Consider the following 24,259-nt stretch of genomic DNA (forward strand, 5'->3'; position numbering starts at 1 on the left):
GAGCGCCAACGAGAAAACAGAGCAGCCCGCACCTCGTAAAAAAAGCAAAAAGCTTGAATGGCACGCACGCGACACTAACATCCTTTGGGCGTCAATTTGCCTCCTCAGACCTTGATTTCACTGCACTTTTTTATGGCGGCTGCAGCGCTTCAAGTTGAGGCTCTGTTTTTTGTTATTTGAGACAAAGCTATTTTGATTCAACTGATGACTGTGTTGTTATCCTTCTCCTATGTTACAGCGAGTGTTTCTAGGCCTACCAGTACATATATCCATGTGCATATCACCTACATGCATGTGCCAAGCAGCTGTGGAGAGGATAAAAGGGGTAAACTGAACTGCCCTGATACAATGTGGAGGAGATTCTTGTCTGCTGCAATACCAAAATGCGAGTGAGCAATCTAGTGACGGTTACACAATCTCCAAAATGCTACCATCAAGAAGCCAATCGATCGAGTCTTGGACGTTGACACCATAGACTAGATTCCCTAGAACCGGCTATCTCATCACGGACCTCCTCTTTTCCTTTTTCATCATCCCAACCCTGTATTGCCACGTTGTCTGTGCTCACCTACGACTGAGTGGACACTTTCGTCAGCATAGCACGCGTATCACGCATAGCACACATGGCATGCATGAGTATAGCATCATCACGATTATCCGAGTTGATCATGGCGAGCCCCGGATTTTAATTCTCAAAAGACAACTGAGCAGATGGGATCTAGATGTAGCTGAAGCTACCTAATGATAAATACCCAGTGGGATCTGTGTTCTGTATGTTTGTTCTCGCCAAGTCCACTTCACCAACGACTACCCTACATCTTCACTTCAACAATCCCAAAGACATGACATGCCAAAACAACACACTCAAGACGATTGTGTTCATGCCTCACAGAGCTAGGAGTGTAATCGAGAATTAAACCAACAATTCCTAAACGAGTGTATCTAAGAAATAGCGAATGTCCAGTTCCCGTAATCCTCAGCCGACTCTGGTGGGTGACAGAAATGCTAACCACTAAGCTTCGGGAATGAAGATGAATAGCACAACAACTCCAGCCTAAACAGGATAAGTTGACCTACTAATTTTGTCAATCTTTCTGACACTCCTTCCTAGACGTTGTCCTCGTAGGAACACCTCCATTGTAAGCCAACAAATTCGGGCTCCCAGTACCAGCATTAGCAACCACATTCTTAGTCGCCAACTGCTTAATCCTATCCTGCACACTCTTAACAGTCCTCAACCCTTCCTTCGCTCTGAGATACAGCGACAGACCCGCAACATGAGGACACGCCATACTCGTACCGCTCAACGTCTCAGTCGCATTATCGCTGCCGATCCAAGTACTCTTGATCGACACGCCAGGCGCAAAGATGTCCACAAAGGGGCCAAAGTTGGAAAAGCTGGCTCTGTTGTTGTTCTTGTCAATGGCGCCGACCGTGGTTGCGTTTTGGGCTGACGCGGGCGATGTGTCGTTGGCGTTGACGTTGCTGTTACCTGCTGCCACGACGGTGTGGATGTTTTGACGGTAGGCCATTTCTACGGCTAGATTGAAGGCGTCGGATTTACCGCCGCCGAGGGACATGGAGATTACGGATTGCTGGTTGCGACCGGGCGTGTTGGTGATGTTGTTGACTGCCCAGTTGTACCCGTCGAGAACGATGGCAGTCGTTGACTGTCAAGTGTCAGCAGTACTCACGATGTGAAAAGACAGAGAAACTTACACTGCCAGAGTGAAAGACCTTGACTGCAATAAGGTTTGCTCTCTTGGCTACACCATACACTTTACCGGCAATGGTACCAGCGCAGTGGGTTCCATGACCGTTGACATCGACAAAGGGAACACCAGGATAGGCGTTGTAACCAGGCGAGGCTCGACCTTGAAAGTCTTGATGCCCATAGTTGATACCGGTGTCAACGAGATAAGCATACATGCCGTTTCCAGCAGATGCATCATAGAGATACTCAGTTGACCCAGTAGTACGATGCGAGATGGAGGCAAGACCCCATTCCGCATTACGCTGGACGGTAGCGAGCGTTACTTTCTTGACCGGTTCAACGGCGAGGACCTATAAAGTTATGAGTATCATATCCTCGAAGCTAGGGCAGCACTTACATCCTCGCTTTGGTTGATACGTCTGATGGTATTCTTATCAAACTCACCACAGTACCCCTTAAACGTCGAGTTCCAAACCTTGTCAACGCCATCCTCACCACGACGAAGCAAGCTAGCGGTGTGGATATCGTCAACCCATTCGATATGCTGCTCTATCTCAGTCTCGCTGACTTTGGGCTTCAGAGTGATGATGTAGTTGTCCTCGACAACCTCGCCGATTGTGAACTGGGCGAGGGCCGAGGGGAGAAGTGCCAGGAGGATCTTGACGGAGAGCATCTTGGAAAGAGAATGTAGAGTGATGAAGAGTCTGATGAGAGGAAATACTGAGGGAAAACGTCCCTTCTTATAGAACATCCACCGATGTATCATAAGCACAAGAGACAAAATTAGTAGGCCGGTTTATGCTACTAAGACCAGACTGTTTATTTTCGTACTCTGGATACTCAGGATGCTACCCACTGAACATCGTTCGCTCTTCGCCTCAGCAAAAGTTCAGAGGGCGTCGAGTAACCTTTGCAGCCATATCCGAGTTCTCTCCAATCCGCCTCACGCCTCGACGCGCATTACTCGTCAAAGCATGGGATTTGTGCACCACTCTGCAACCCAATGTCTTTGACTCAACTTACACATTAATCTCCAGCCTATACACTCGTGGACGTAGATCATGTCTGGAATTTTGAAACCTAATCCTCTCAGCCGTCGTACCAGCTTTCATTATGGCTTCACCAATCAGGGGTATCTAATCTCGAATGTCTGGCGATGGCAATTGAGACAGCCACGCTTATGGACTCGCACAGAGTTCTTGGCTTGGGATGTATGATGATGGGATTGAGGATCAAGGGCTTTCTTGGTCAGGACTGAAGACGAAGGGCTGTATAGGGGCACGTTACTGGTCGTGAGATGATTATACGGCGGTGAGTGCTGTATGCCACATAGAGCCCTTATCACTTGGCTTGAAAGCAGATATGGATATGTATGGCTGCCCCGGATTTACCGACAAAGATCTCCGGCATCATTACACGGGGCTACCGAAGCTGAGGGAACTGGGGTTGAGAAAAATTAAGGACGTGATACGTCCATCCAAATGACCGATTTTATGATTCATCTTATCAAAAACCCCTATTCAAATCTATGCTTTCCCATGTTCTCCTTGTATGACACTCTATAGTATTACGCCCCTGCAACCGCCTTCGCCATAACCTTCATCCCCTTGTCAAACTCCGCCTTAACGGAGTTCACCTCTGCGAGCTCCTTCAAAACACCCCCTCGCCACCACCCATACCACTCGGCAACCTCAGCCAAGTCAACCTCGTCACGAGACAACCACTCCACGAGTATCCGGTGCCACATGGGGAACATGTGCTGCATGAGCACCTCGGCGACGATCCTCCTGCCGAGGATGTACCGCCAATCCAGTATTCCCATGAGGACTGGAAGCGTGGGTTCTTGGTCCGAGGGCTCGACGGTGAAGTTTCGGCTGAGGTATTTGCCCATCGAGGGGAGGACGTGGGACATGACGAGGGGACGCCATTGATCTCCCAACACACCCTTCCAGTCTTTGAGTCCCGGTAGTTCACCCTTCTTGAACTCCCACACGTCGATGAGTTGTCTGAACTTTCGTCTAACGTCTGCTACGAGACCAGTACCCCTGGGGTCGAGATGATATGATGGTAGGTATTGAAGCCAGGGGAATAGCCAAATGTGTGGTAGGCGCTGGCTCTGGCGTCTGCTTTTGGGGTTCCAGTCTGAAACAGCAGTTTCTAGTTTTCGGACAATGTTGTCGATAAATTGTGCGCGAACAAAGACTGGTAGAAGATCATGCCAAGCCTCCATGACACTTAGCATTGGTGTCGGATCCAAGACATCCCATGAGCGGACCGCAGTAAGGGCTTTGGGTAGCCAATTCTTGTACATCATGCTTTCGTAAGGTGTCGTTGACTTGTGGTGGCGACGGTAGATGTCGTCTGTATCAACCGACAAGGAATCCCACTTGCCGACAGCCTTGCCGTTGGAAGTTGCTGGCATGAGAAGTGGTAGCAGTTCTTTGATTCCTGAAGCGAAGCGTGTAGGCTCTTGAAGGAGATCCCATTCTGCCTCACGAAGGAATGGGTGGATAGCTGCAACAGCGATGTCGGCAATCTCTGATGTTGTAGCCTTGAGTTCAAGAGCTTTATGTAGACATGCAATAAGCTGGTCCCAGTCGGCTGTTGCAAGCTCCCCACTGACTAATTCGGAAAAGACCTGTAACCTTTCAAAGTCTGACCGCAAATCGTCCATCTCTTGCTCCTTCTCCTTCAGTTCCAAATCGATCCAGGTTTTCCTTTCTTGCAAGCTCTTCCATTCGTCGGAGAAAGCTAACAAATCTGCTTGCGCTCTCTTGACAAGCTTTCTTGCCTCGATGACTTCTGTCGATTCCGGTGTAGCGGTTCCTGTTGTGGGTGTCATGATGCCACTTGTCGAAGTGAGCATCTTGCTGCCTGGCCCTGTCATGTCCAGAATAGGAGCAAAGGCATCTGGAATATGAAGACCTGGCGCGGTGGCTTTGAGCTCCTCCGCTGTAAGGTATTTCGGCTTCTGTCGTCGCGGTGTACTCGTAGCACTGTCGAATGCACCTCCCAGGGACTTCTTCTTTGCCCTTTTGCGCTTCTTCTTCTCTTCCTCATCTGAATCAACAACCTCTTCTCCTCGTAACTGAGCTTGTCGCTTCTCTTCTTTTCGCTCCTGCTCAGACTTTTCCTTCACCGCACCCAAACCGATACCTTGTGGTCGCAAGTTTGCTTCGATGATTACGTTTCGACCCTGTCCTTCTTTACCCAGACCTTTGCCCTCTTCGTAGCCCATCTTGGCCATCATTCGAGCACCGAACGATTTGGGATTTGTTTTGCCCTTTGCGCTGAACGCACTGGGCTGTGGTTTGTTGCGTGGTGTTGGAGACCCATTATCGCGTGTGTTCTTGAGGACTGGATCGTTCGCTGATGAGGGGACAAAGCCCATACCAAGAGGGTTCTTTCCATCGAATCGGGTTCGGAAGGCCGGACGGGATGGTGCTTCGGCGCTTGCGCTTCGACTTGAGTTTTGGGTATCGTTCTGAGCGAAACCGCGGGCAAGGCCTGCGAAGCCGAGACCGATTCCACGGGTATTTTCTTCTTCCTCTTCGTCCTCATCCTCGTCTTGATCCATGGCGCTTCCTAGCATTGGGCGGTTGCCGTCGGACTCTTCATCGTCGTCTTCTTTCTCGCTGCCTGCGCCTGTAGAAACAAAGTTCATGCCTTTGTTCCTTAATGTAGTTCTCTTCCATTTCCTAGCTGGGCCGTCGTCCTCGCTATCGGAGCCAAAGATGCCTAGCGCTGCCTTTTCCTTGTTATTACGACCCGTGCGACGTCTCTTACGAGGGTTGAAGTCACCGAAGTCGTTGTCGGCGTCGAGGCCTGGCGCAAGATGCTCATCTTCAGATTCGGATGCTGATGAAGAATATTCGGCGGCGGCAGCTTTCGTTAGACGCGAGGTATCAAATGAAGATCCTGTTGAACCGTTCATGGTCGCTGTGTAGTTTGTGGTGTTGCGTAAAGCGATGATGGTTTTCGGGTGCGCGAGCGCACTTGGCTAAAGATTACAGAAAGATCTCGACGCGATAGGTGGAAGCTAACATGACGATGTTGGCCGAACTTGACAATCTTATCTTCACGTGTTAGATCACGTGCTGACCCCACGGGCGAGAAATACTTTGTCAAAAAATTATTGAGTCGATCGACATTGTTTCTTCACCACACAAATCTACCACTTTTACGCACTTTATTTCGGAAAGGTAGGCTATCGGCTTTGTTAGGGACTCTGTGATCATGGACTTATTTGTGTGATGGCTCTGCCATCTTCTGCAGGTACCTTCAGGCTCGATTTTATCGTCGCTGAAGAACCTGCCGGACACGACAACACCTCGACAACAAGCAATTTCGCAAGTCAACGTGAACTTTACAACCAACCACCATCGTGAGTGCTCTGAGATGGAACACTATGTGGCACATTTAACAAATTGAAATAGATGGTCCGAACCAGTGTTTTGAGCGATGCTCTGAAGAACATCAACAACGCGGAGAAGGCTGGCAAGCGTCAGGTCCTCCTCCGTCCTTCCTCCAAGGTCGTCGTCAAGTTCCTTGAGCTCATGCAGGCCCAAGGATACATTGGCGAGTTCGAAGAACTTTCGGACAACCGCTCCGGCAAGATCGTCGTTCAGCTCAATGGCCGTCTGAACAAGTGTGGCGTCATCAGCCCTCGTTTCAACGTCCGCCTCGGCGAGCTCGAGAAGTGGGTGGTTCGACTCCTGCCTGCTCGTCAGTTCGGGCACATTGTCCTTACCACCTCTTCTGGTATCATGGTTCATGAGTCGGCTCGCCGAAAGCATGTCTCCGGCAAGATTATCGGTTTCTTTTACTAGATCCTGCGTGATAGCTGGGCTGGTCTCTGGGTAGCAGAATATGTATTGCGCGGGTCTATGGTTTACCGTCGTCATGCGTCAACGTTTTTTGTGATCCCCTGGGCTGGGTACCGATATTCACCTTTGCAGATGGGATAGTTGGAACGATCACGTCGCCACAACGTTGGGTTATTATGTAGAAATACGCAATAAACAAACAGTCAAGGGCGATAACAATTCGTACTTTTATTTTAGCGTGACTGGTGACACTGAAGCGTATGAAGCATGTACTAGATGTCCAGTCTTGTTTACCCTTATGGGACGATTCTATACATGAAGCGTTCAAGATGTAGTCCACGCCACAGTATAGATAGCAATTGCCAGAAACCATTCCAGCGGCATTGAAGCACTGACTGCTGTTTGGTCCATTATTTGGCTGCAATCTGCAAGACATGTGTTCGTGATGCTAGTAAACCTTTTCCCTGCACCTTTGTGCCTTTTCGTCGCTGCAGTAGGACTAGATCCCCAAAGTATCTTGCTGAGCACCCACAATTACATCCTTATCCCGCCTAGCCAAAGGTACAATTCATATCATTATTGAGATGAGGGCCCAACGGCAATGGCTTTTGGTGGAAGCAAGTAGAATACCCCTCATTACCTGCCTTAGTATACACCTGATGGACCTCACTCACCCTGTATCCCTGACTCAAGGCATGATATTTGAAGCATGACACGTCAACAGTTTGTGGGTTGCTGAGCAATTGAAAGCAAGGCGAAGCATACGCAACTATTTCTTGCATCTTCTACTTTGATGTGCTGTAACGGTTCATGCCATTAGAGCTTTGACCTAGAGGCTGAAAGCTGAAGATTTCCATGCGTTATTGAATCTGGATCCACTCCAACGACAGGAATGTAGGAACCCGAAACCAGTAGCTGTGGCTTGAATCCCGTTCCTGTCTATCTGCAAGGGAGTTGGATCTGGGGAAATGACAGAAAACGCCAATTTAGTATATTTTTAGAGGTTGAACAGATTATCTTGAGAGAGTAGAATTACATTATAAAGAAACATGGTTGTTAATGTTGATCATCATACCGTTTTGACATCGGTCAGTGTGTGGCTTAACTAACTGTCTGTGTCCTGTTTCTGGGGCAATGGTGGTAGATTGGGCGTCAATAAAAGAATTGTGACAAGGCTAGAGACTCAACTTGAATGACAACACACAGGGCAGTCTTAGTATTTGGGGTCGGTCTATGACATACCATTTAACACATTGGATATCCCTTGTCTTTTTTCCTTTTTCTCCCCTCAATTTGACATATAACATCTTTAGCAGATCTGTACTTGACCCTATAACTACTAAATCAAGCAATTTGTAAGTCCTGAAAACCCATTTCCGTCCCGTCCCCCGTATTCTGGCCCTGTCCCAAGTTCATTTCAGGCCTGTCGAAACCCCTGCTCAATCAGGTGACGGGCGCTTGTTGACTTTCCCCTCCAAAAAACGAAACAATTTGAGAGCTGGAGCCCTTTGTCCAAACAACAAGGATCCAGGAACAAATAAGAAGTCGTTACCTTGCTTGTTTTGCGGGTGCATCTATTACATACTACATTTTGGATTGTTGCTTTGTTGCGCATCCTTCCTTCTTTCTTAGCATCACTAACATCATTTGCGCCGCCATATAGAGAAAGAACAACACAGCTGCTTTGTTTCCTCCTTAAAAACACACGCGACAACCACCAACCCTCTTCCCTTCTCGTGATACCCGTCTCTCTACTCTTCGCTTTTACTCGGTATGTTTTACGAAGCTCCCCAACATCATCAAGGCCGGCTTTGCTCTTCTAGAGTGTTCCGCGCGCCCATGGCATCGGGAACCCAATAGCCTTATGATGGATCCCCCGAAGCGCTCCGGCCTATTTCATAAGCTAATTACCCGCCTAGTCAAGCTTTTAAAACCCAAGAAGCGACATCATACACTCGAAAGATACCCCGTCTCAAGCTCTCCTCAATACCAATTCTCCCTACAAGACGCAAACATGGCTGAAGAAGAAGATTTCAGCTCCATACCGCTGCCCGACCGTTTCGCCCACAAGGTCTGGAAGGTCAGAAAAGGAGCATACGAAGAGGCTACCAAGCTATTCGAAAAGTCACCCGACGAGTCGGACCCCTGTTTTCGACCCTTTTTGAACGAACCAGGCTTGTGGAATAAAGCTGTTCTCGACTCAAATGTTGCCGCCCAGCAAGAAGCCGTCACCGCATTGTGCGCCTTTCTCAAATATGGTGGAAGAGATTGCTGCTTAAGGACGCGGAATCAGACCATTACCCCAATGGTGGAGAAATGTCTCTCTTCAACCCGAGCCGTCATCAAGCAAAACTCCATCGAAGCTATTCTGCTCTACATTGAACTCGACGTCGCTGGACCTGTCATCGAGGACATGCTCCCTGGCCTGAACAACAAGGCCCCCAAGAACATTGCCGCGACATTCCACGCCCTCACACAGGTCTTCCACAACTATGGCTGCAAGGTTGTCGACCCGAAACCTGTGCTCAAAGCACTTCCCAAAGCCTTTGGTGCTGCCGACAAGAACGTCCGTGCTGAGGCTACAAACCTGACGGTCGAGCTTTACAGATGGTTGAGGGAGGCTATGAAGCCCATGTTCTGGGGCGAGCTTAAGCCTACCCAGCAAACTGATTTGGAAGCACAGTTCGAAAAGATCAAGGCCGAGGGCCCGCCCAAGCAAGAACGTCTGCTCCGATCGCAACAAGAAGCTCTTGCCGCTGCCCCCGAAGGTGGTGAAGAAGGCGAGGAAGGGGAACTAGAGGGAGAAGATGTCGAAGAACTCGATACCTTTGATCTAGCTGAGCCTCAAGATATTAGCAAGAAGATCCCGTCCAACTTTAGCGACCAGCTCGCTTCCTCGAAGTGGAAGGATCGAAAAGAAGCGGTTGACGCTCTACACGCGGCACTCAACGTCCCTCGTATCAAGGAAACCGACTTCAACGAGGTCTCCCGCGGCTTGGCAAAGTGCATGAAGGACGCCAACGTTGCTGTTGTTGTTCAAGCCGCCGTCTGTATCGAGCTTCTCGCAAAGGGTCTCCGACAAGGCTTTGGTAAATACCGCGCCACAGTTATGCAGCCCATCATGGATCGCCTCAAGGAGAAGAAGGCTTCCGTGGCCGACGCTCTTGGAGCCGCCTTGGACGCTGTTTTCGCCTCTACCAGCTTGTCTGAGTGCCTGGAGGATATTATCGCCTACCTCAGCAACAAGAACCCCCAGGTCAAGGAGGGTACCATGAAGTTCCTGATTCGCTGCCTAAGGACAACCCGAGATGTGCCCAGCAAACCTGAGCAAGCAACCAGCTGTGAAGCTGGTAAGAAGCTTCTGGCCGAGTCTACCGCTGCTCTTCGAGACGGCGGTGCTGAGATTCTTGGTACGGTCATGAAGATTGTTGGCGAGCGCGCTATGGGACCCAACCTGGAGGCACTGGACGATATTCGCAAGAACAAGGTCAAGGAGTTTTTCGAGGCCGCCGAAGTCAAAGCCAAGGAGAAGCCCAAGCCAAAGGCCCCTCCCCCCAAGGCCGCTCCCGCTAAGAAGGTTATGGGTGGAAAGAAGCCACTTGCCAAGAAGCCAGCTCCCGCTCCCGCCGCTGCTCCCGTGATGCCTGACGAGCCTCTCGCTCCTCAGCCTACGCCTCGAGCGGCCCCTGGTAAGCTTACCAAGCCTGGTCTCGGTGGATTGAAGAAGAAGGTAATTGGAGGTCCCGCTCCTCCTGGCTCTCCTCGTCGAGTCCCCTCGGCACCTGTTATGCCTGACGATGATGAACCAGCCCCTCCTCCTCAACCACGTATGGGTCTCTCTCGTGGTCTTGCAGGACGCTCCCTTGTCAAGCCTTCTGCGCCCTCGCCTCCCATGGAACCCGCGTCACCCCCTCCATCCAGCGGTCTTACTGCTGTGGAACGAGCTGAGATCGAGGAGCTTCGGGCAGCCAACGACCGACTCATTCGCCAAGTTGAAGAGATGCGACAAGAACGCAGCAAGTTCATGTCTGAGATTCAAGAACTCAAGAACCAGAATGCTGGCTTGATTGAGGACCACACTCGCGACGTGCTGAGTATCAAGGCCAAGGAGACGCAGCTGGTCCGCGCAAGAAGCGATGCGGAGGCCACGGATCAGACCAACGACCGCTTGAGGCGTGAACTGGAAAGACTTAAGAAGGCTTTGAGTCACGCTGAGAGATTCGAAAATGCCGGAAGCGGCATGAACAGTCCCCGCCGCCTTGCTTCACCCACAAACGACGACGTTTACCGAGATCACGGACCGCCATCTGTCAACCGCCATAGAATGAGCATAGCAAGCAGCATGTCTGAGGAGAAGGAAAACGGCGAGCCTATGGCACCCCCTCGAAACAAGTTCAGTCCTGAGATGCGATACGCTGGCAGCGCAAGCTCATCAGGTCGCGGATCACCCGCACGAGGTTTCAGAAGCGCACGACCCTACAATGATGAAGAGCATGTACCAACACCAACCCAACGGCCCATGTCATCACTACCTCAACCAACAGGTAATGGTGCTGAGAGCTGGAGGAGAGCGGCTGAGGTGACGAGTCAGCTGAAGGCTCGAATTGAACAGATGAAGGTATGTTAATTCATGTTTCTGTTGTAGATGTCACTGTTACTAACATGTTTGTAGGCAAAGCAAGGACTCGCTCGACCTTAGAATTGTCAAGAAAAAATTGTGCGATGAGTTTTTTACTACAATACTTTTAATGATGATGATGCTTTGGGAGGTTCATCGCGGAAAAGCTGGGATGGGTATTCTGGGACAGACAGACGGCCCCAGTCCGGTTGCATCTTGACGGCGTTAGAACTTGTGCCACCATCTGCTTTGCTTCGCTTCAAGGGGTCTGATAGAATTATACATAGGCCACGGCTGTCTTGGGGTTGTACGGAGCAATGCCCGCGGCGGGTCAGAGATACCTAGTTGTTTAATGCATGAATGATTTCTGTTCACCTCAAATCTGAATCGTCGAGTGAGTCTTGTTTCGTATGAGCGTCCATTTATTAACTAAATAAAGCAAAAAATACAGAAATGCCAAAACTCCTTTGATCGCCGGTGCTTATGCTTGCATTGCTTGGTCTCTATGCCAGCAGATTACTCCTTGTCATCCTTGTCATCCTTCTTGTTCTTCTTGTCCTTGGACTCGTCCTTCTTAGACTCGTCCTTCTTAGACTCGTCCTTCTTATCCTCAGACTTGTCATCCTTCTTTTCTTCGGACTTGGAATCGTCCTTCTTGTCCTCCTTCTTGTCGGATTCTTCCTCAGAGTCCTTGTTCTCAGACTCTTCCTTTTGCTTGTTCTCAGACTCTTCCTTGGGCTTCTCATCCTTGCCCTCATCCTTGGAGTCCTCCTTCTTGTCATTGGACTCAGACTTCTTCTCATCTCCCTTAGACTCAGACTCGGACTTCTTACCCTCGTCCTTATCCTCATCCTTCTTGTCGCTACCCTCTTCGGAGGCCTTGGACTTGTCATCGCTCTTCTTCTTGTCACCACCCTTCTTACCCTTCTTCTTTTCCTCTTCCTTCTTCTTCTTCTCCGCCTCCTTGGCCTTCTTCTCTTCCTCCTCCTTCTTCTTGCGTAGGCGCTCCTTCTCCTCAGCCTCGAGCTTCTCCCAGTTGGTCTCGTGGTCTGCGATACCGCTTCGGGAAAAGTTGTCGCTTAGACCTTTAGCGGTGATGGCATCGCCCTGCTTGATCTTGGCTCGGCCAATGAGCGAGATGAAAATTGCAGCTCCAACCATGGCTGTGAGGAGGAAACGGTAGGATCCGTACCAGCGAGGCGCCCAGCCCTTGGTCGCAGCGCGAGAGTCGGCAAAGTAGAGACCGACGAAAGCCATGAATTGAGTAGTGAGGGCGTACTCGATAGGGAGCATCACAGTGGGCCAGGCGATGATTGAAGAGGCAAGACCCATGCCGTAACGGAAGCGGGTTCGTTGAAGAGAGGGTGACTTCTCGGCATACTCAAGACCCTGTCGTATAGTGGTTAGCTAGATGCGCAGAGATCAAGTTTATGCGGACTTACCCAGTGAATGGCTCCCAGGAACGAGATAATGACAGCACCGTATCCGAGCTGGAGAGGCTCGATGACACTCAACAGGTACTTGGCAGTCTCGTGGTCGACCATGATGGCATCGTAGAAGGAATTGCCAGTGGGGAGATTCTTGTTCAAGTTCCAAGCGAGAAAGACTGTTGAAAGCGAAGTTCCAAGGTACGGAAGTGTACCAGCGAGACCGAGGATGCGCGATTCGCGGGGTACGTTTGTGAATGTAAAGGTGTCTTTCACGATCTCCTATGAGAAACTGTTAGAGGCATTGTTTCTGTATTACACTGTTTAGAAGCTTACAATATCGTGCTTGAGCTCGTTGCCCATGCCCTCGTCACCCTTGGTAGGGCCTTGGACTCCAGCTGTATTGGACAGTGAGCTCTTGCTCGAGACATGCTTGGGGTCGGACTGGAGAAGCTCCTGTCCACGTTTGCGCTCGGCTTCATAGTCAATGGGTTGCTTTGGAGGAGGAGGGTTCTCTTGGTCGGATTTGCTCGAGTAGGCGGCGCGTTGCTGGCGCAGTAGAGGTGCAATTGATGCGCGGGGCAGTGAAGTTTTGTTGGGCGAAGCTCTCGCGGCGAGTTGCCAGAGGGGACGAGAAGAGGTACGGAACATGATGACGCAGTGAAAAGTCAATTGAGATAGGCACGCGAGTGTAGGTAGTAGACTAAGACAGGAGAGGACAAAGCAAAGCTGCCAAGTGATGGTTTCAGTTAATGATTATCGAAGGAAGAAAGATTGAAGAGGGGAGCAAGTTCTGGAATGGAGGCTAAAAAGTGAAATACAATGGAGTACTCGGAGAGCTCATGTAATCATGGAATCTGCCATAACAGCTTCCAAGATCTGGATCTGGATCAAGATCAGGATTATAATAGGACATCTACGTAATTGCTAGATAATCTGTACCTGGACGGTAGGACGGATATAGAAAAGTCATGAAACTCTGTTGCAGGTCAAACAAGGCTAGGATCAGACAGGTACTGGAGCTAATGGATCGGAAATGGTTTGTAAATAAGCCGTATTTTAATTATGAACCTGCTCTTGTTGTCTTTCTTTTGTTAGGTCCAGACTACATCATCGCGATCCAGTGTGAAGCTACCTCGATATATCGTGACGTCATGATATTGTGGGAGAGCTCCAGAGCTGAATATCTCGATCCATCAGGGAATACGCATTGGATGGTAGCATGTCACTCCCAGACTGGCACTTGAATATACTTCTGATCTATGTCTTGAGTCAAAGCATATGGATGTTATTTAAAATATCTACCTAGCCATGAATTATCTCTTGGTTTTAGTACCGATTGATAGCTATCTCTTGGCTCGATACCAATGCTGCGGGAATGATTATGGAGACCTATGCCCCCCGGTAATCTGCCCTGTGCTTTGATGTGCTCCAGGGCTATAAACTGCCCGAACGCGTTGGAACGTGAACCGACAGCCACTGGTAGATCCAAGGTACCTGGCCTTCAGTAGAGTATGCCCGCAAATAACAAGTACCTTTGATCATCGTCATACACGCCACATTCCCCAAAGCCCAGTCCATGGTTAATTCCCACTTTTGCTCCGGCGAGCTGCGTCACTCACTCACAGGACGACACGCCTGATGGAGTCCACCTTTTCACCATCACCGCAAAGCTGCCCATCTTTTGTTCAAGAGGCATAATCGATAATACCCTCATCCACCAGATCCCGCTTTTTTTACTCTTTCCTGTCACTCCCATTCCCAGGGATACCCCCTTCTGCTGTACCTACTACCACGAGATACAGCTTCGATTGTGACCCCGCTCTGACTTCCAAGAGCACTGACGGGCAGACGGACGAGACACCGGTCGAGCCTCGTATGGCAAAATAATTCCCGTCGACAAATGACTTTTCGATAATTCACACAAACAAGAACCCGACCTTTAATTCCCCGGCCCGGGTTACGGCCACAACACCGCCAGAATGCTCGAAGGCCTCGTCGCGGGCCTGCTCAACCGCTTCCTGGGCATGTACGTCAAGAACTTTGACCCTGCCCAGCTCAAAGTCGGTATCTGGTCTGGCGATGTCAAGCTTCGCAACCTCGAGCTGCGCCGCGAGGCCCTCGACCAGCTCAAGCTTCCCATAAATGTCATGGAAGGTCATCTAGGAGAGCTGACTCTAGTCATCCCCTGGTCCAACCTGCGTGGCGCTCCTGTCAAGGTCTTTATCCAAGATGTCTTTCTGCTCGCCAGCCCTAAGGAGGAGGCCGAATACGATCAAGACGAGGAGGACCGCAGAAAACAGCGCCTCAAGATGGAGAAGCTAGACAGCGCCGAGTTGCTCAAGGAGAGGAACCAGGAAGGTCTAAGCCAGGAGGAGCAGAAGAAAAGCCAGAGTTTTACATCAAGTCTGGTAACAAAGATCGTCGACAATGTGCAAGTCACGGTCAAGAACATACATATCCGCTACGAGGATTCCATTTCGGCGCCAGGACACCCTTTCGCTCTTGGTGTTACCCTCGAGGAGTTCAGCGCTGTCAGCACCGATGGCCAGTGGAAGCCTGTCTTTATCCAAGACTCCAACACAGTCACTCACAAGCTGGCCACACTTGGTGCTTTAGCTGTGTATTGGAATACTGATTCAGATCTTCTCGGAACCGGTCGTGAAGCGTCAGCCTCATCCGAGGATGTAATGTCACACGATGAAATGGTCGCCAAATTTAGAGAGATGATTGGCAAGGATGCGCAAAAGAACTCCAACCACCAGTTCATACTGAAGCCTGTCAATGGTCAAGCCAAGATCGAGCTCGACAAGTCGGGTGACATCATGGTACCCAAGTTCAAAGCCAACCTACTATTTGAAGAGATTGGTGTTGTCCTTGACGACGATCAGTACCGTGATGCCCTAATGATGGTTGATCTATTCCACTACTTCATTCGACATCAAGAATACAAGAGATTACAACCAAAAGGCGTTCGACCCAAGGAAGACCCCCGTGCATGGTTGGAGTTTGCGGGTAATGCTATTATCTCAAAGATCCACGAGCGCAACCGCAAATGGTCCTGGGACTACTTCCGTGAACGACGCGACGATCGGAAACGATACATCGAATTGTTCAAAAAGAGAAAGCAGGGCCAACAGATGTCGAGCGACGAAACAGACGCAATTAATAGTCTAGAGTGGAAGCTCACATACGAAGACCTGCGATTCTGGCGATCCCTAGCTCGCAACCAACTCAAGAAGGAGAATGCCGAAGCTCTCAAGAATCAGCCACAACAACCCCAACAGCAGCAAGGTTGGATATCGTGGGTGTGGGGTTCAAAGCCTCAGGAAACGATTGAGCATAATGAAGAGAACACACAAATGACCGAAGAGCAACGGCAGGAACTCTACGAGGCCATCGACTGGGACGAAAAGAACGCCATCGCGGAGGAAGTTGACATGCCTCGTGAAGCTATCAAGATGTGTATCGAAACATCTCTCAGCACTGGTAGTTTCACCTTGAAGAAGAGCCCACATGACAATGCCGCGGACCTTCTCAGTCTGCACTTTGATGTATTCAAGGCCAAGGCACTACAGAGGAAAGACTCAATGCTTGCAAATGTTAGTCTTGGTGGGCTCCGTGTCAACGATGGCACCACACCGGACTCTGTCTATCCTGAGATTGTACGAGTCAAAGATGCGCCCACTAACAACCAGCGCAAGCGTCTGTCGCTGGCCGAACTTGAACAACCCGAGGAAGACCCCTTCTTCCAGTTCGAATTTGAGCAGAACCCAATTGAGCGAGAGGGCGACATTGCTATTGTCGGAAAGATGAAGCCTCTCGAGGTCATCTGGAACCCCAACTTTGTCGTTGGCATTGCCGACTTCTTCAGACCTCCCGAGCGACACATGGAGTCCATTACTGCCCTCATGGAGAGCGCCGGTGCAACTGTTGAGAGCATTCGTGAGCAGACTCGAGCCGGTCTTGAGTTTGCATTGGAGGAGCACAAGACCATCAATGCTGAGCTGGATCTGCAAGCGCCTCTGATCATCGTGCCTGTCAGCATCACCACTGAAAACTCTACCTGTCTTATTGTGGATGCAGGTCACATCCACGTCAACAGTGAACTGGTTGACCAGGGCACAATGAAGGAGATTCAATCCAAGCAGAAGCAGACATACAGCGATGAAGATCTCAAGAAACTCGAGTCTGTCATGTACGACAAGTTCATTGTCAAGTTGACGTCTACCCAAGTTCTCATTGGACCTTCTGTCGACGAGACCAAGGCGCAATTGGTTGAGAAGAGCGACGAGGCTCACCTTCATGTTGTCGAACAGATCAATGTTGACTTTGTCGTCGAAACGTCCATCCTACCAAAGGCGCCCAACCTGACCAAATTCAAGGTTTCCGGACATCTTCCCATGCTTCACGCGACAGTGTCTGACACCAAGTATAAGAACTTGATGAAGGTCATTGACGTGGCTATTCCCAAGTTTGGTGGAACTTCAGCGGAGAGGATCGAGCAACACAGAGAAGCATCTCGTCCTCGCCTTAAGAGCAACTCATCCAACCGATCCAGAAGAAAGTCTCAGCGGGAGCGAAGACAGTCCACACCCTTCCCATTCATGCAATCTGAGACCGCAGTTGTGCTTGACGACATGGATGAAGATGACGACGACTTTGAAGACGCGACAGACGGAGGTGACTCGGAGCAACTCAAGGTCCAGCAGCGCATTTTCGAGTTCAAGTTCAAGGTCGACACCCTCAAAGGTTCGCTTTACCGAAGTGACCCGGATGGACGGAAGCCTGATGCGTTACTGGTTGAGTTGGTTGCTGAGCGATTCGACCTGGAGTTCTACACAAGACCTTTCGACATGGTCGCAGACGTTTCACTTGGTTCAGTCACAGTCGACGACTTTGTGGACAATCCTTCAGCCGAGTTCAAGTCTATCATCTCATCTGGTGACAGTGAGGATCTTAAGGAGGGCCGCAGTCTGGTCCACGTCAAATACATCAAGGTCAACCCCGCTTCCCCCGAGTTCATGTCTGTCTACGAGGGTGTCGAGATCAACATCAATGCTGTTGTCTCTACAATCAATTTGATCGTCACACGAAAGACACTGCTTACCCTACTCGACTTTATTCTCATCACATTTACAAATAATAACAACAACAACAACCAACCAAATAACAACAAGGCAATACTGGATGATGATGACGAAGACTGTGAGAGTATCAACACTGCAGTCGCAGTTGCCAATGAGCCTCAATCCACCTCCAGCAACGGATCTATCCGAGTCAAGGTTGACTTGAAGAGTATCAGGTTGATCCTCAACAACGATGGCATTCGCCTTGCCACCCTGTCGTTCAACAAGGCTGACGCCGGTATCTTCCTACGAGGAAATACCATGCGCATCTCGGCTAAACTTGGTGATCTTTCACTCGTTGACGACGTTAATCTCGGTGTCTCTGAGGATTCTCATCTTCGACAGCTTGTCACTATCCAAGGAGACGATCTGGCCGACTTCCGGTATGAGACCTTTGACGCGACCAACCCCAAGGCCTACCCGGGATACGACAGCTCAGTATTCCTTCGCGCTGGGTCCGTCAAGGTGAACTTTGTTGAAGAGCCGTTCCGCAAGATCGTTGACTTTTTGGTCAAATTTGGAAAGATGCAGGCTTTGTACAATGCTGCTCGCCAGGCTGCTATGAACCAGGCCAACCAATTGCAGCAGAGCCCCAGTCGCTTCAAGTTTGATGTTGTTGTCAACACTCCAATTGTTGTCTTCCCTCGTGTGCAGAAGCCAGGACAAACTGAAAGAGATGTTGTCACCGCCTACCTCGGTGAGATCTACGCCCAGAACAAGTTCACTCCTCTTGATGACAGCGAGGATTCCGAGATTGCCATGAAGCTGTCAGCTGGTATCCGCAACATCAAGCTCACTTCAGACTTCCACTACCCTGGGGGAGTCTCGGAGGAGCTCGAGATGATCGATCATGTCGATCTCGGATTCAACATTACATATGCTGAGCACAGACATGGTGCTAAGAGACCCGAGACCGAGATTGAAGGCACCATGTCCGACTTCAATCTGCGGCTCACACAGTATCAAGTCAAGTTCCTTCTGGAAATCTCAAAGTCGGTGCCTGCAGCATTTGCTGGTGAAGGCGGCGATAAGGAGGAGGAAGCTGCCAAGGCTGTTGATGAAGGTACTCTGCAGCGTGCTCGAACTGCCAACTTTGATGATAAGTCTGGTGACGAGAAGACGTTGGTAGATCTTGGCCCTGAACTTGGGTCGCTTGGTCAAGAATGGACCAAACTTGATCTCGTGTTCCGTGTTAACACCATCGGTCTTGAGCTTATCAATGCAGAAGAAAATGAGCCTGTTGAGGATATTGCCAAGTCCAGCTTGTCGCGCTTCTCACTCGATGACACCAAGGTCAAAACAAGGATACTCTCGGATAGCTCCCTTGAGGCAGAACTGCTCATCCGATCATTTACAATCTACGACAGTCGACCACGCGATACTAACAAGTTCCGTCGTATCATGTCATCAATGAACAAGGATGTGCAACAGCTCATGGCTAGTGTCACGATATCAGGTGGCAAGGAGAAGAGCTTGATAGCCATGGCTACCATCGACAGCCCGCGAGTGATCTTTGCGCTCGATTACCTGTTCTCGATTCAGAAGTTCGCCGTCGAGGCACTTGCTGTTGACGACAGCAGCCCGATGGACGATGAAAGCATGGCCGATAACACACCCGATGAGTCGGATGCTGAATCCATGCAAGTGACTTTGGCTGGTGGTGCTTCCCGCCCTCGATCAGAACTCTCACGACGCCAAAGTGAGGACGTGTCTAAACAAGGAGATAATAAGGAAGAATCCTCAATGAGCATTGCGTTCCGAGTCAACTTGGTCGATGCGCAAGTTATTCTGATTGCCAATCCTTTGACATCAAGCTCCGAGGCAGTCGTACTGTCCATCCGCCAAATGCTTCTTTCAAAACAGCATGCCTTGACATTCCAGATTTCCGAAATTGGAATGTTCTTGTGCCGAATGGACAAGTTTGAGACCTCTCGCCTTCGCATCATCGACGACTTTTCGGTTCAGTTGAGCATGGATGGTTCCAAGCCTCAGACCACTGACATTAACGTCGACATTGAGCCTCTTGTCTTGCGGTTGTCGCTGCGTGATATCCTTCTTGTGCTTCAAATTGTTAGCAAAGCAAGCGAGTTGTCTGGCAACGAGCCTAAGCAGCAAGTCAAGGAATCGCCTGCCGACCAGAAAGCGCGCGAACTTCGAAACGCTGGTCTAAAGCAGCGCTCTGCTAGCGGCCGAGGCCAGTCTACCATCGCTGGTAGAAGCAAGGTGACAGCAACCAGTCACGCGGTCACTCATGGTGCCGATACCAGGGGCGGTAAGGCGCCCGAGCAAGTTGCTCAGCAGAACTACGAGACCTTATCCGCAACCATAGAAGGCATCCGTGTCGTGCTTATCGGAGATGTACACGAACTTCCTATCCTAGACATTGGCATCAAGAACTTCAAGGCATCCGCTGAAAATTGGTCCTCGAATCTCAAGGCCGAGACCGCCATTGACCTGTACTCCAATGTTTACAATTTCGCCAAGTCGAGCTGGGAGCCCCTCCTTGAGCCATGGCAAGTTGGTTTTGGTGTTGCCAAGGATCCTGTCTCGGGTCTGATGTCAATCGATGTTGCATCGAAGAAGGTCTTTGATGTGACCATCACAACAGCCTCAATCGCTCTGGCATCCAAATCATTCCAGTTCTTGACATCTGATGAAGATGTACTAGACAAGCCCCGCGGAGTCGAAGCGCCATACCGCATCAGGAACTACACAGGCTTCGACGTTCTGGTTTACTCTAAGAGCCCGACCAGCGAGGAGCCTATCAACCTTCGCCTTGAGGATGGCCAGGAAGCGCCATGGAGCTTCGAGCATTGGGAGAAGATGCGTGAGAATTTGCTCACAGAGTCAAACCAGAACAACGTCTCTATTTCGTTGGAAGGCAGCGGTTTTGACCCTGTCAAGAATGTGAGACTCAACCGAGAGGGCGAATACCTGTACGGCCTCCGTCCAAAGGCTGATGATGTTCTCCACCGTCTTTGCGTTGACGTCGAGTTGGGTACTGACAACATCAAATATGTGACGTTCCGCTCTCCACTACATGTGGAAAACGCCACCGAGATCCCTGTTGAACTGGGTATCTACGATGCACAGGACGGCCATCTTCTCAAGATCGAGAAGATTAACCCTGGTGACTCTCGGCCTGCTCCGGTTGGCGCTGTCTTTGAGAAGCGTGTACTCATTCGACCTGACAGTGGCTTTGGCTACCAGTGGAGTAACGATCAACTGTATTGGAGAGATTTGCTTAAGAGACCTACCAAGCAGGTGGTCTGCAAGGGAGAGAATGGCGACCCGTTCTACTTCCAAGTACATGCCCGTTTTGACAAGGCTAACCCGCTGACAAAGTAAGTTATACAACATCTGCGAGTTTGAGTACAATGACTAACGATTATAGACACTACCCATACATGAAGATCAAGCTCTCGGCACCTGTGACCCTCGAGAATTTGTTGCCCTACGATTTCAAGTATCGCATATATGATAAGGCGACCAAGAAAGACTGGACCAACTTTTTGCGAAAGGGAGGTGTCAGTCCGGTCCATGTTGTTGAGCTCTCACACTTGCTTCTCCTTAGCATCGACATGCAAGATACAGTGTTCAAAGCAAGCGACTTTTCCATAATCAACCCGGGTAACAACGAAGAGTTCCGCAAGGAGGGCAGAATCGTCGTCAAGGATGATCAGGGACTACCACTGCACCTTTCGCTGCACTACTTCAAGATCCCCAACAGCGGTGGTGCATTCAAGGTCACTGTATACAGTCCTTATGTTGTCTTGAACAAGACCGGTGTGGATGTCCGAGTCCGAGCTAAGAGCTTCCTCCAGCAAGCCAAGCCGGCAGCAGGTCAATTCCCTCTGATGGATACGTCGAACCAAGACCATCCCAAGGCCCTACCTTTCATGTTCTCGTTCGGCAACGATGATCACCGCAACCGAGCCCTCCTCAAGATCGCTGACTCGGAATGGAGCAAGCCTCAGAGTTTCGAAGCTATTGGAAGTACCACCGAGGTTGTGCTAAACTCGGCGAACAAGGACAAGGAGATCCACGTTGGCGTCACGGTTGAATCGGGCCAGGGCAAGTACAAGCTCACCAAGGTTGTGACGCTTGCACCTCGATTCGTTCTGCACAACAAGATTGAAGGAGAGATTCTTGTCCGCGAGTCTAGTTCCTCTGGCTATCTCACCTTGAGCGATGGTGCTCTCCAACCTTTGCACTTTATGCAAAAGTCAAAGGTCAAGCAGCTGTGTCTCTGTTACCCTGGTGTAAACAACCAATGGACTTCGCCTTTCAACATTGCAGATATTGGCACGCACTATGTCAAGATTGCCAAGGCTGGGCAGCGTCAGAACCTTGTCAAGGTGGAAGTTCTTATGGAGCACTCCACTGTCTTTGTGAACTTCAGTATGGAGACCAAGACTTGGCCCTACTCTGTGCGCAACGAGAGCGACATTGAGTTCATGTTCTGGCAAGCCAATCCCAACATTGATGAGGAAGGAGTCGAGGACCGCAGCGGTTGGAGGCAGATCAGATATCGTCTTCCGCCACGAAGCGTCATGCCTTATGCGTGGGACTTCCCTGCCGCTAAGTTCCGCGAGATCATCATTTCTGCTAACGGCAAGGAACGACATGTCAAGCTGGCTGAGATTGGTAACCAGATTCCGATGAAGTTTGTCACAGCCTCTGGCAACCAGAAGATTGTCGACATCAATGTTGCTGCCGATGGGCCGAAGCAGACGCTGATTCTCAGCAACTTCCGCGCCAGCAAGAGTATGTACAAGCCAAAGGCGCTGTCGAGGACCAACACCGGTCCAGAAGCTTTCGAAGTCAAAGATCAAGACACTGGTGCAACTTTCCGCGCGCAGCTCAAGTTGGCGGGTATTGGTGTATCTCTTGTCAACGCTCAGATGAAGGAGCTTGCGTACCTGACATTCCGGGACGTCCAACTGCGATACAGTGATTCTCCATTGATCCAGACAATCTCCATGGCCATCAAATGGATACAGATCGACAACCAACTTTACGGTGGCATTTTCCCCATGATTCTCTACCCGACTGTTGTGCCGAAGAAGGCGCAAGAGGTCGAGGCCCACCCATCGCTCCATTTCATGGTCAGTCGTGTCAAGGATGACTCGTACGGTGTACTTTACGTCAAGTACGCAACAATTCTGCTGCAGGAAATGTCGGTTGAGCTGGATGAAGACTTTGTGTTTGCCCTTCTTGACTTTACCAATGTTCCAGGCGCTAGCTGGACAGAGGTTGACGAGGCAGGCAAGCTATGCGACGAGGATCTAGACATTCCAGAGCCGTCAGGCCTGGTAGCTGGAACAGACATTTACTTTGAGGTGCTCAACATTCAGCCCATGCAGCTCAACCTCAGCTTTATGAGGACGGAACGTGTCAATGCCGAGGACAAGGCATCGTCTCACAACCCCATCATGTTCTTCCTCAATGTCATGACCATGGCTGTCGGAAACGTCAATGAAGCGCCACTCAAGTTCAACGCGCTCATCTTGGACAACGTGAGGGTGACTACTGCCGTCCTCATTCAGAACTTCTCTAGTCACTACAGCCAGGAAGTCATGTATCAGATTCACAAGATTCTTGGATCAGCCGACTTCCTGGGTAACCCTGTGGGACTGTTCAATAGCATCTCGTCGGGTGTGACAGATGTGTTCTACGAGCCGTACCAGGGCCTGATCTTGTCGGATAAGCCAGAAGAGTTTGGCTTGGGTATTGCCAAGGGTGCTGCGTCTTTTGCGAAGAAGACAGTGTTTGGCTTCAGCGACAGTTTCTCCAAGTTTACAGGCAGTCTCAGCAAAGGACTTGCTGCAGCGTCGCTTGACAAGCAGTTCCAGGACCGCCGACGTATTACAAGGGCTCGCAACAAGCCGAAGCACGCCTTGTACGGTGTCACTGCTGGCGCCAACAGCTTCATCACGAGTGTTGCATCGGGAGTGGGAGGTCTTGCGCGCAAACCTTTGGAGGGTGCCGAAACGGAGGGTGCTCTGGGATTCTTCAAGGGCGTCGGCAAGGGCTTTATTGGATTGGCTACCAAGCCTGCGGTAGGAGTACTAGACATGGCCAGCAATGTCAGTGAGGGTATCCGCAACACAACCACCGTGTTTGATCAAGATGGATTGGACCGCACACGATACCCACGATACATCCCACAAGATGGCATTGTGCGCCCGTACAACCCACGGGAAGCTCTCGGGCAATACTGGCTGAAGCAGGTGGACAACGGACGATACTTTGATGAACAGTACATTGGACATTTGGAGCTACCAAAGGAGGACATGGTGGTCATGATCACTTATGCTCGCATCTTGCTGATCCGATCGCGACGTCTTACCAGCGAGTGGGACGTTCCGCTGAAGGACGTTCAGACTATTGCCAAGGAGAGGACTGGAGTGAGTCTGTCGCTAAGAGGAGGAGCTAACGGGCCTTTTATCCCGATTGGAGAGGGCAGCGAGAGAGGTTTTCTTTATAAGATGATTGGTGTGGCGGTGGAAGAGTTTAACAGGAGGTTTAGGAGTGGAGAGTAA

The 24,259-nt window shown here is 50.3% G+C and overlaps 6 protein-coding genes across 6 annotated transcripts, besides 1 other annotated feature; 3 read left to right on the top strand and 3 right to left on the bottom strand.

Moving 5' to 3' along the window:
• Nucleotides 1-1,085: 1,085 nt before the first annotated feature.
• Nucleotides 1,086-2,387, bottom strand: FPSE_03411 (uncharacterized protein; the record flags this gene model as incomplete). Its single annotated transcript, XM_009256530.1, has 3 exons — nucleotides 1,086-1,670; nucleotides 1,720-2,064; nucleotides 2,112-2,387. 3 exons carry the CDS (start codon nucleotides 2,385-2,387, stop codon nucleotides 1,086-1,088), a joined length of 1,206 nt encoding a protein of 401 aa, XP_009254805.1.
• An 894-nt stretch (nucleotides 2,388-3,281) lies between these two features.
• On the bottom strand, nucleotides 3,282-5,648 carry FPSE_03412 (uncharacterized protein; the record flags this gene model as incomplete). The annotated part of the gene is made up of 1 exon (XM_009256531.1): nucleotides 3,282-5,648. One exon carries the CDS (start codon nucleotides 5,646-5,648, stop codon nucleotides 3,282-3,284), a length of 2,367 nt encoding a protein of 788 aa, XP_009254806.1.
• A 319-nt stretch (nucleotides 5,649-5,967) lies between these two features.
• FPSE_03413 (uncharacterized protein) lies at nucleotides 5,968-6,543 on the top strand (the record flags this gene model as incomplete). The annotated part of the gene is made up of 2 exons (XM_009256532.1): nucleotides 5,968-6,098; nucleotides 6,165-6,543. The coding sequence occupies 2 exons, from the start codon at nucleotides 5,968-5,970 to the stop codon at nucleotides 6,541-6,543; spliced, it is 510 nt and encodes a 169-aa protein (XP_009254807.1).
• Nucleotides 6,544-8,554: 2,011 nt separating this feature from the next.
• Nucleotides 8,555-11,239, top strand: FPSE_03414 (uncharacterized protein; the record flags this gene model as incomplete). Its single annotated transcript, XM_009256533.1, has 2 exons — nucleotides 8,555-11,158; nucleotides 11,213-11,239. 2 exons carry the CDS (start codon nucleotides 8,555-8,557, stop codon nucleotides 11,237-11,239), a joined length of 2,631 nt encoding a protein of 876 aa, XP_009254808.1.
• Nucleotides 11,240-11,674: 435 nt separating this feature from the next.
• FPSE_03415 (uncharacterized protein) lies at nucleotides 11,675-13,236 on the bottom strand (the record flags this gene model as incomplete). The annotated part of the gene is made up of 3 exons (XM_009256534.1): nucleotides 11,675-12,547; nucleotides 12,601-12,867; nucleotides 12,922-13,236. The coding sequence occupies 3 exons, from the start codon at nucleotides 13,234-13,236 to the stop codon at nucleotides 11,675-11,677; spliced, it is 1,455 nt and encodes a 484-aa protein (XP_009254809.1).
• Nucleotides 12,074-12,154: a repeat region.
• Nucleotides 13,237-14,567: 1,331 nt separating the features above from the next.
• On the top strand, nucleotides 14,568-24,259 carry FPSE_03416 (uncharacterized protein; the record flags this gene model as incomplete). The annotated part of the gene is made up of 2 exons (XM_009256535.1): nucleotides 14,568-21,058; nucleotides 21,109-24,259. 2 exons carry the CDS (start codon nucleotides 14,568-14,570, stop codon nucleotides 24,257-24,259), a joined length of 9,642 nt encoding a protein of 3,213 aa, XP_009254810.1.

This window comes from Fusarium pseudograminearum, chromosome 1, assembly GCF_000303195.2.
Source record: "Fusarium pseudograminearum CS3096 chromosome 1, whole genome shotgun sequence".
Lineage (NCBI taxonomy): Eukaryota > Fungi > Ascomycota > Sordariomycetes > Hypocreales > Nectriaceae > Fusarium > Fusarium pseudograminearum.